The sequence below is a fragment of the Trachypithecus francoisi genome, unplaced genomic scaffold (genome assembly GCF_009764315.1).
Source record: "Trachypithecus francoisi isolate TF-2019V2 unplaced genomic scaffold, Tfra_2.0 Lachesis_group12, whole genome shotgun sequence".
Lineage (NCBI taxonomy): Eukaryota > Metazoa > Chordata > Mammalia > Primates > Cercopithecidae > Trachypithecus > Trachypithecus francoisi.
In genome coordinates, this window is record NW_022681457.1 from 31,305,882 (window position 1) to 31,318,231 (window position 12,350).

Here is a 12,350-nt window from a genome sequence, read left to right on the forward strand (position 1 = left end):
GTTGTAGTTTTTATTTATATCTTATCATACTGTCTATGTCTTGAAAGGTTCTTATAGTATTATTTTGATTAGTCCATCCTTTAGTCTTTCTACTTAAGATAAGAATAGTCTATATACCACAGTTACAGTGTTATAATACTCTGTGTTTTTCTGTTTCCTTACTGTTACCAGTGAGTTTTGTACTTTTAGATGGTGTCTTATTGCTCATTAATGTATTTTTCTTTCTCATTGAAGTACTTTCTTAAGCATTTATTGTAGAATAGATCTGGTGTTGATGAAATCCCTCAGCCTTTGTCGGTCTGGGAAGGTCTTTATCTGCATGTTCAAAGGGTGTTTTCACTGGAGAAATTATTCTAGGGTAAACTATTTTTCCTTCTGCACTTTAGATAAGTCATGCCACTCTCTCATGGCCTATAAACTCTCTACTGAAAAGTCTGCTGCAAGACATATTGGAGCTCCATTGTGTGTTACTTGTTTTTTTGCTCATGATGCTTTTAGGACCTTTTCTTTTTTCTTTAACTTTGGGAGTTTGATTATTAAATGACTTGAGGTAGTCTTATTTGGATTGAAGCTGCTTTATGTTTTCTAACCTTCTTGTACTTGGATATTGATATCTTTCTTAGGTGGGCAGTTATCTGTTATTATTCTTTAAAATAAACTTTCTACCCCTACACCTACCACATCTTTAAGGCCAATAAGTTTTAGATTTGCCCATTTGAGGCTATTTTCTAGATCTTGTAGTCATACTTTATTTTTTTATTCTTCCTTCTTTTGTCTCCTCTGACTGCATATTTTCAAAAGCCTGTTTTCATGTTCACTAATTGTTTCTTCTGCTTGATCAACTCTGCCATGAAAAGACTCTGATGCTTTTTTCAGTATGGCAGTTGGATTTTTCAACTCCAGAATTTCTGCTTGATTCTTTTTAATTATTTCCATCTCTTAGTTAAATTTATCTGATAAAATTCTGAATTCCTTTACTGTGTTATCTTGAATTTCTTTGAATTTCCTCAAAACAACTGTTTTGAATTGTCTCTCTAAAGGTCACATATCTCTGTGTCTCCAGAACTGGTCTCTAGTGCCTTTTTTAGTTCATTTCATGAGGTCATGTTTTCCAGGATGGTCTTGATGCTTATAAATATTCATCTGTGTCTGGCCATTAAAGAGTTAGGTATTTATCGTTGCTGTCAAAGTCTGGGCTTGATTATGCCCATCCTTCCTGGGAAGGCTTTCAAGGTATTCAAAAGGACATGTGTGTTGTAATCTAAGCTGTATCTGCATTAGGGAGAACCCCAAGTTCATTAATACTGTGGTTCTTGCAAACTCATAGAGGTACCACCTTGGTTGTCTTGCATAAGATCCAGATATTTTCCCTTACTTTCTCCAAAACAGAGTCTCTTTCTCTTTTCTGAGCTACTTGGAGCTGCGGGTGGGATGATACAAGCACCTCTGTGGCCACCTCCACTGGGACTGCACTGGATCAGACCTAAAGCCAGCACAGCACGGGGCCTCACTGTAACCACTCTCTGGCTATCATCTATGTTCAGTCAAGGCCCTGAAGTTCTATAATCAGTAGGTGGTGAAGCCAATCAGGCCTGTGTCTCTCCCTTCATGGTGGCAAGTTCCCCCAGGCCCCAGGGAGGTCCAGAGGTCCTATCTGGGAGCCAGGGAGTAGAATCAAAAACTTTAGGAGTATACCTAGTATTCTAATTTACTGTGGCTGAACTGGCAGTCAAACCATGAGACACAGTCCTTTCCACTCTTCCCTTGTCTTTCCATATGGAGAAGAGTCTTAGACCATGGCCACCATCCCCACAGACCCATGGGGATTAGTGCTAGGCTACCATCAATATTCCCTTAAGGCTCTAGGGTTCTTTATTCAGTTTGTGGTGAATGTTTTCTGGCATTGGACACATCATTCAGGGTAGCAGGCTTCCCTTTGGCCCAGGACAGGTCCCAAAATATCATGCAGGAGTCAAGGCCTGGAACTGGGGACCCTAGGAGCCTGCTTTGTACTCTTTCCCTCTGTGGCAAAGCTGGTACCTAAGGTGCAAGACAATGTCCTCTTTACTTTTCCCTTCACTTTTCTCAAGCAGGAGGAGTCTCTTCCCATAGCCACCACAACTGGGAATGTGTGAGTTTCACCTGAAGCCAGCAAGTCTGAGTTTCGCCTGAGGCCCACAGCATAGTATCTGGGTATCACTGTTGGTAATTCAGGACCTGAGGGCACTTTAGTCAGCAGGTGATGGTCCTTCCCCTCAAGGTAGCATGTTCCCTTCTTGCCTAAGATGTGTCTAGTAATATCATCTAGGAGGTAGGGCCTGGAAAGGGTGCCTCATGACTTTGACTGGTGCCCTATCCTACTGTGGCTAAGCTGGTATCAATGATCCAAGACAAAGTCTTCTTACTCTTTTCTTTCCTCTCCTCAAGCAGGAGGAAGGAGTGAGTCTCTTTTGGAACCATGAACTGTGCAGCCTGGGGTTAGAGGAGAGGTGGCAGATGAATTCCTTAGCCACCCAGTTGGTATCTCAGTAGGTCACATATGCTCCCAAATCCACTGGCGCTGAGTCCAGTTCAGTCTTAAGACTTACCTTAGAGTTGCAGTTCTAGTGGCCTAGACTACCTTTCAAGTTTACTTATGGGCTCAGAGCATTTTAGCCATGGTGGTGAGGCTTGCTGGAGCTCAGTATCCTACTGCCGGGATGGGCAATACTCCTGTGGCTAGGGCTCATTTAAAAACTCCCTCTGTGGTTGGGCATCAGCTGAGTTCAGCCTAGTTATGCTTTCTGCTATGACAGGGGCAGCGTTGAGTTCAATGCGATGTCATAAAACTGCTGCATTCATCCTGTCTCAAGTGCTGAGACTCTCCATGCCTTGTGGCCACTGCTGGGAGGTAGGGGTGGAGTGATGTTTGCAATTCAGCACTCTTTCCTGCCTTCTTCAATGCCTCTTTGAGTGATATGAAGTTAAAACCAGCACTATGAGTGCTCCCTTGATTTTTTGTTCTTATGAAGGCACTTTTTGTTGTGTGTGTAGATAGTTGTTAAATTGGTGTCCTTGCAGAGTGGGGGTGGTGACGATCGGTGGAGCCTATTTGGCCATCTTCCTCTGCACTTCTACTTAATACATTTTTTAAAAAAAGTTGTATTAAGTAAAGTTCAGTTCCTCAGTCACACTAGCCACATTTGAAGTGCTCAATAGCTGTACGTGGCTAGCAGGTACTTTATTGGACAGCACAGATACTGAACATTTCCATCATTGCAGAAAGTTCTATTGCACAGCCCACTTCATAGTTAATAGATCTGAGGTCAAACAGATCTGGATTTAAATCTTGATTTTTTGTATTTATTCTGTGTATGATCCTAAGCAAGTCACGTATATTTCTTAGACTCAGGTGATCCATGGATAAAATACAGATGACATAGATAATGTACCTATAAAGAACCTAACAAAGCACCTGGCATATATATAATAGGCATTTGAGAATATTTATACATGAAACCCTTATTCTCTTATCCCAACTCCCTTTTCCTCCAGTGAGCCAATCATTTTCCTTCTTCTGCCTCCATCAAGTGTAAATCTATTTCAACTAGATTTTCACCCAGACTTCACATCCTTCCTTCACCAGAAGCACTGCCATCCCAGTGCATGACTCTAGATTAGTCCAAACATATTCCCTGATCCAGGTGAGTCAGCCAAACCTTGTTAGGGGATATTATCTCACTATTGAGATTATCGACAGTGAGTTGATAATATAAATGAGCAGCCTGTAGGTTCCTGTGAGTGACCTCCAGGCAACTTGGCAAGCCTTTGATTGTGCTTTTTTGTCTACTCTTCATTTTCGATAATGTCTATTCTAACTGCAGTCTCTTCTTCAGGCCCTACACCTCTGTGTTAGTAGACAACTTTATCACCTGAATGAATTCAATGGACTTGTCTTCCCTACAATTCCAAGTATATATTTTTTATTTACAGAGGCTCCCAAACGCCAGTATCTAAACAAGTGTACAGCTGGCTGGCTGCTTTCGAAGCACCTGATTAATCTAAAAAACAAAACAAAACAAAAAAAACATCAACTAGGACTTGACCTCAACCTACTGCATAATAGTCTTTAGTACTGGGAAAATCACTCCTTGGGTGATTTTGAGACCTAGCCAAATTTGGGAGACACCATCAAGAACGTCGTGGACACTTTTTGCTTATAACGGCTGATTGCTATTTCACGCTGTTTGATATTAACCTGGCTGCCCTTATTTCTTCCTAGCAGTCGAACATGTAGGCTGCACTTTTTCAGAGTTCTTCAATGAGTTGTTAGAGCATCTGTCTCACCTGTGGTCATTACATTTGATCTCTCCTTGCTAGAATTGTTAACACACTCCTACTGGTGGCTTGCCAAGCTTGAGAGTAGCTAGAACAGCTCCTTTGCCGTGACCTGGCTGTGCTCCAAGATTTCATTTTTGATCATTTTGTCTGACTATTTAATGTAAACTGTAGATCATAGATAATGGTGGTGAAAGAGTTCAAGTAACCAGAAGTGTAATCTTAAGAAGATGCAAGTTTCAGTTATATAATAATTTAGATGTAAACATTGCTCTGTAAGAATTTTAACTTCATTTTAAGTATGTTTCCAGTGGGCATGACATATAGCATTCCAAGGAACAAAATGACTTTTAGTATCTTCTAATGTTTTCATCTATTAGTATATCATTCATGTAATTTATAGTGAATTGTTTTGGCCCCAGTTATCTTTTTAGCAGTTCTCAAAAACTTAAAATGTCACTAATGGAAGCAAACATTTCAGTGACAATAGCAAAATGATAAGAAATCAACATGTAATCAACAGATTAACACTAAAAACATATATTTGAAAATAAATATTATATATATATATATTTTACATCTATAACATATAAATATGGAGGCAGATTTCACTCTGTTGCCCAGGCTGGAGTACAGTGGCATGATCATGGCTCACTGCAGCCTCCACCTTCCCATGCTCAAGTGATTCTCCCACCTCAGCCTCCTGAGTATAGATATTAATATAAGTATTAATATTATGTTAATTATAATTTTACCAGAATTAAAAACACATTATATATTTGAATCTCAGGTATTCAGTCCCCTAGTGGAATTATAATCATGAACTCATGGAAATAATGGACTAAGAAGCAACTAGAAAAGTCCAGAAAAGATTGGTTAAATCTTAGTTGAGCCGCCTTCTACTTCTGATGTGGCCATGAGCAAGTCACTGAGCATATCTGAGCTTAATTTCTTCATCTTTAAAATATTCTTTCATAAGGTTGTTCAAAGGATTAATGAAATGGTAAATGGTAAAGTAAATGAAGTAATTTAATTCATGAAGGGATAAAGTAAATGGTAAATATATTACAAAATATTTTAATTGTTTCTAAGGTCCAAGTTAACTATAAAATTTTGAAATATTTTCTAAATTCTCTAGAAAACCTGTAATTTTGTAGAACTTTAGTTAATTCATGATGACGACAGCCCACTTTTATCCCTGTTAGTGTCCTTGGAAGATTGTCATTAGTAATCCCTTAAATCTTATTGATAAAAAATGAAGTATATTTAGTTAAGTTCTTCATCTATGAAAATTGGCCATTTATATACCTGGATATTTTGTTTTTCCCTAATAATCAGAAAATTTGTAAGCCAAATATTTTTTTCCTCAACAGTACTATCTGTTTTCATTTTCTTTATTAAAGACCAGTTGTAATATTTTTCCAAATATATGGAACATTTAAAATATTAGTATATGATCACATTTCTATTTGTGATAATCATTATTAATAATAGCTTTATTTACTGAGCTCTCCATTGTGACAGACACAATGCAAAGCATTTTACATGTGTTACCATATTTAATCCTCACAACAATCCTGTTGTGTATGTAAGCATGTAAGTAAGGCGAAAGTATGTGAGTAACTTTACCTAAAATCATCCTTTAAGAAAGAAAAAGAGAGGTTAAACCCAGGCATTCTGATTCCAGAGTTGAGGAACATTACATTTAAGTCATGCTACATTGCTAGCGTTGTACAATCTCTTGCATATCTGCTCATGAGTATTCCCAAAATACAACCTCTGAACACCATGATTCCTGGGAGGCTAACCTGAGGGTCTTGGATACCAATAGTAACCATATAAGTCCTCCTAAAGCCTTTCAAAGTACTTTCTAATATGTTTTTGAGTTTCTCTGACATACCCTCAACCATAATTACATGGAAATCAAGTAGACCACTTTTGTTTTCACATATTCGATAGTCAGAGATAAAAAGGAAAAATAATAGCCTATTCAAGAGAGTAGTTTTCATGTATTCCCCAACCAACATAACTTGTCATTCCCCATCAGAGTGTAATCACAATGAGTAAAAGTATTTTTAAAATTACACTACAATTTTATGTAGACATTTGCATGTGCAGGTTCTGTTTGCTATAATTTACTATCTTAAGCTTGTAAATACTAGTGAATAATTATAAGCTCACTTAAATTGTTATCAGATCATCATGGAGATTTCTGCATTTGCTGAAACACATAATCAAAATTGTGCGTTGAATTAATTCAAGAGTCAGAAACTAGAAAATTTGATATAATTTAGTTCGCATAGCTAATCTTCATGGTGAAATTGCAGGGACAGACCTAGAAACTTACTCTTCACCCCGCCCCCCATGCACACATATAATGTTGAAGCAGTTTATGTCTTCAATTCTGCAAATTTCCACTTGGTTTCCTGTCATTGTATTATCATTATCTTGAGAGAAATAACTTTTTCTCACTTGAAATGAATTTTGAGTGAAACTAAGATTCAAGTTATCACTGCACATTAAAAAACAATTTCTTATACTTCACAAACATAGGCATAGGCATATGAGTGCATGCACACACACACACACAAGCACATAAAGCAGCCTCTACATATGAATGGACTAATTTCAGAAAGTATATTTGGAAGACTTTTTTTAAGCCCCAATGATAAGTTCCCATAGGAGTAGTATTATGTTACTATTCCACCCCAAAAGCCTTTTGATCTCATATTTTCCACCACTTAACACACTGCTTTTATGGAATCATCCTTTCTCAATTTCCCCTCCAGACACAAGGAACATAATCCTCTCTATATACTACTAATCCTAGAAAACCCTCTGCCAGTATACCCATAATAATCACACTGTTTTCAATGGTATGCATGCTATCAACTAGGAAAGCTATCAAAACCAATGATATTCCTGGTTGAGGATATAGATGTTATATCCTCATAGATGTTATATCCATATAGATGTTAAGAAATAATGTTTATATTTTCAAAATGATAAATACTATGGTTTACTTTTTCAAATTCTGAGCATTCAATTTTTTTAGTGTTATAGAAGTTAGTAGAGTGTACACTGATGTGCAAAACTGTAAACTTTACTGAAAACAAAAATACCACAAATTATATGCTGCTACAGATGCTCACCCAAGTCGTGTTTGATTAATTTATTATTTTCTGGTTGTCAGCATCGCCATGTAACTGGTAACAGAAAGGTACAATTTATATTAACCACTCTTTTCAAAATATCACAATTATTAGAATTTAAAAACAGTCTGATTCAGTCATTAGTATTGAATGAAATCAGCAGTTCCATTCCTGAAAACTGGTACTTTTTGAACATTTTTCTTACTTCAATAGCTTTAGGGGTACAAGTGGGTTTTTGTTACACAGATGAATTGTATATTGGTGAAGTCTAGGATTTCAGTGCACATGTCACCCAGATAGTGAACATTGTACTCAATAGGTAGTTTTTCATTGATCACCCTTCTCCCACCCTTTCCCGTCTGAGTCTCCAGTGTCCATTATACCACTCTGTGTGCCTTTGCATACTCATACCTTAGTTCTTACACTTATAAGTAAGACATATGGTATTTGGTTTTTGTTCCTGAGTTACTTCACTTAGAGTAATGGTCTCCCCTTCCATCCAAGTTACTGAACATTATTTCATTCTTTTTGTGGCTGAGTAGTATACTCCAGTAGTATACATATCCTACACACATATATACATTTTGTGTGTAGATATAATGTGTGTGTATATATTCCACATATATATACCCCACATTTATATATATAGTATATATCATACATAACATGTATGTCATATATATGTTATTTATTATACATCAATATATCATATATATCCCACATTTTCTTTATCCACTTATAGGGTGATGGGCAGTTAGGCTGATTTCATATCTTTACAATTGTGAATTGTGGTGTAATATACATATGAGTGCAGGTGTTTTTATGAAATAGCGTCTTCTTTTCCTTTGGGTAATCAGTTGTGGGATTACTGAATCAAATGGTAGATTTACTTTTCGTTCTTTGAGAAATCGTCATACTGTTTTTCATGGAGACTGTACTAGTTTACATTCCCAGCAGCAGTGTATGTGTTCCTTTTTCACATCCATGCCAACATCTATTGTTTTTTGACTTTTTAATAATGACCTTTCTGGCTGGGGTAAGGTGGTATCTCATTGTGAAAAACTGATACTTGAAATGTTGGTAAAAGATATGATTTTTCTTTCTGAATGATGTCCTATTTTTAAATTTATTTACTTTGCAAGTAATTACTCTTAGTCGATAGGTCTTTATTTTATACAGCTTGGGCTGCTATAACAAAATACCATAGACTCAGTTCCTTAAACAACAGACTATTGCTCTCAGTTCTGGAGGCTAGGAAGTTCGAGGTCAAGGTGCTGATAAATTTGGTTCCTTGTGGAGGCCTTCACCGTGGCTTGAAGACAGCTTCCTCCCTGTGTCCCCACATGGTAGAGAGAGAGAGAAGTCTACTCTTTTTCCCTTTTTATCTCTCTTTCTTCCTGTAAAGACACTAATCCCATCATGGATGTTCCACTCATAACCTCCTCTAAACCTAATTACCTCCCACAGGCTCTACCTTCAAATCACACTAGGGGCTGGTGCTTCAATATTTGAATTTTGTGGGGACATATTCAGTCCACAGCAATCTCTAGTTAAAGAATGTGCATACGTTTCATACACATGGTGTTTTAAATTTTCTAAATTGGAATGCTGGAAAAGTCAAGCACTCTCCAATTTACTATGGTCCCCGATGCACCTTGCCAGCTTGCTCCTTGCCAGATCATCTTCATGGTGTTGTCTAGCAAAGTTCTGTGGGTATTTGAATTTTAGACCATTTAACTTGTAAACATTTATCAAACTTTTAGTATTAAAATACTCCTTTGATTCTCTCTTATAGGATGGAGAACCTAATAAGGGGAAGGAACCCCCCACAATACCAGAGAAGTCCTTGTAAAGAGGTTCGTGCAGCACTTCGGAAAAGGCCTGAAGAGGAGTGTAAGTATGTTTAATAGGATTAACTGTGTTCTAGATAGATTTTGGTGAGTAGCATAGTAAAATGAAATGAGTGACCTTTAAATGGTTAGTCAAGTAATAGAATATTTGTTGAGTTGAGTTGGTCTTTTAAAATAACTTAACATGTTACCTGAATGTAAGCGCTTACTTAGAACATTGCTTTCTTAAGGATATTTCTCTGGTACTTCAAGATGTTCTACTGACAATCAAGTTCCCTGTTCAAATGAGATGGGAAAAGGCTGTACAGTCTGACAAATCTTCCATAGATATTTATACCAGGCATGGTAATGGTTCTGAGACATCCTGAAGTAAAGAAACTTTTGAAATGTATCTAAAATCAACACTTTCCAGTTTCTATTTAGCCACAGGGCTCTTTTAACTTTTTTTTTTTTTAACTGAGAACTTTTTAAAACCACTCCTTTAGATAAAATAATAGATATCTGCTGGTTAATATAAACCTGTTTGCCAAATGGAACATTTGATTTAATTGAATTTAGTAAAATGTTCTGAAAGATAGATACCATGAATCCCAGTATAAAGTCACGTTAGTTCATCCTCAAATTATTAAATATTAGAATATGCCATTGGCTGTAGGGATTTTATTTATTTATTTTCTATAGCCTGTAGTAGATTGTTGGAGACTCTTGACATAATATTCACATTCTGAGTTTATAAAATGATTCATAATACTATGTTTCCTCATGGTATTTGCATATGATTATTTTCAGGGAACTAAATCACATTTCATTATGATAAAAATTTATCAGAATTTTGCCCTTTTACAGGAACTTATATTTTACAAGGATAAAGCTAATGTAGTGGGTTCACTGAAGTATACAGTTGAGTAGAATTTTAAGATTATAGTGGCATTTTCAAATTAGTTTGAAGTATACTGCTCTGGGTAAAGACCAACTACATTAAAGCAGGGCACACTCATGGCAAATAAAGTGTTCTTGTTTTGTTTATTATCAAGTTAATAGATAACCTGACTGAGCTGACATATATGTCATTCAATAGTGTTTTGGCCTTCTTTAACCTGGTAGATTTATGGCTTATAACACCACGAACAATATTTAACTAAAACTAAAACTTGAAAGTAAAGATAGAGTTCATGGGCATTTATAACATGCAGACTCTTGCATAAAAGTATTACGTATTTCTGTTGGGTTTATAGAAAAACTTTGGGGTTTCTTCTCTATGCTTCAAGGAGACCATCAGTTTAGTCTCTGGTACAGTTCTGTAGATACTTAAATAAAACTTAAAAGGGATATTTGTAGATATATTTGCAAATGATTATCACAGAGTTGCCATTTAACATAAGCAAAGTGATATTTCAGGGCTCTTATACTGAGTTGGTCTAAGCCAGGGCTTGGCCAATATGGTTTGTTGATGAAACTCAGCCTGACACCTTTTTTGTAAGTACAATTTTATTGAAACACAGCCATCATTTATTCATTGTGTATTATGCACAACTGATTTTGCACTACAAAGGAATAGCTGAGTAGTTGTGACAAGAGACCGTATGGCCCCCAAAACCAAAAAATTATTTACCTGGGTCTTTATGGAAAATCTTTTTGAACCCTGGTCTGGGCCAGTGGTTCTCAAATTGTGATCTCCAGGCTATGAGCAGCAGTAGAAGCATCTGGGAACTTGTTAAAAATGCAAATTCTAGTGCTGCAAGCCACACCTACTGAATCAGAAAGTCTTAGAGCGGGGCCTGGTGACCTGTATTTTAAGAAGCTCTGCAGGAGATTCTCATGCAAGCTCAAGCTTGAAAACTACTAGCCTAGGTAAAATAATTGACATCAGATGATACGAAATCATTATCTATACAAAAGAGGAATAATCATTGGTATAGTTCATAATCAAGTTTTATTGTTCTCTAATGTAAAGTACTATGTTAAGCTACCTAATATGTGCTTAGCAAGGTACATGATATAACCGACACTTGTGTTGTAAGTTCTTACCGATTGGATCGTGACAGTCAGAGAAGTCTTTGAAGTGTCACCAAGGAAGTTCAGCTGGAGTATGTTATTGAACATGGAAAGATGTACTGAAAAATGCAAAATCTATGCAATTGTTTTCTTTTCCATAGAGGTCTTTATTTTCCCTTGTTAGTACAGTGAGCAGTTCTTCTTGCTTTGTGACAGACTAGTGTGAATTCCATGAGAAAAATAAAAGCCACAATTTTTTTTTGTAATGGAAGCAACATATCATGATAGTGAAAACTATTAATGTTAGAGACACACAAAAGGATTTATTCTCTAATATGACACTTAATTTGACCAGATGCAGGACCATGAATAGATAGTTATTTTAAATATAAAATTCAGTTTATTTATCTGAAGAAAATGAGGATATGCTAGAGCCTACTTAATGTAATTATTTTAAGAATGAAGGGAGATATTTATATTAAGTAGTTGGTACAGAACCTGGGATGTAGCGAGTTTTCTTTTCTCTCTTCTCTTCTTCTGTCTCTTTCTTTAATTGTTATTATTGTTCTCTTATTTCAAACTAAACATTTGTTTGAGGATAATAAGGCAGTTTTTTTAGATCAGGAATGCAAATGCACAGATATTACCACCACTGTTTTTAGAAACAATCATGCGTGGAGAAGAAGAGGTTCTAAGTAAATATAATAAAGCTGAAATTCTTGCAGCAACGTTCGATGGTAATTCATGTTTGATACTAGTTTAACACAATGGCCTAGTTGTTTTTCTGTGATTCTACAGATTCAGTATAGATCTACACCAAGATTTGTTGGTCAAATCCCACACAAAGGTTCCACCTTTGAAAACTATCGTAGAAAGTCAAATCAAAGCTTTTCTGCACTAAGAATTGAAAGGAATAAGGAAACGTGGTTCAGACCATAGGATCCTCCAGAGTAAGGAAATCACTCTTTCATTTGGAGATATTGTATACAGGAAGGTTTTGCTAAATAGCATACTTTGCATTATTTTCTTTTATAAT

General features: G+C 36.3%; 1 protein-coding gene across 1 annotated transcript in view; it reads left to right on the plus strand.

Moving 5' to 3' along the window:
- Window positions 1–12,350, plus strand: part of LRRC7 (leucine rich repeat containing 7) — a 586,898-nt gene that overhangs the window by 108,026 nt on the left and 466,522 nt on the right. Inside the window, exon 2 of the mRNA XM_033228849.1 lies at window positions 9,265–9,362. Within this exon, the coding sequence (XP_033084740.1) occupies window positions 9,265–9,362 (98 nt within the window). The remainder of the gene's footprint in view (window positions 1–9,264; window positions 9,363–12,350) is intronic.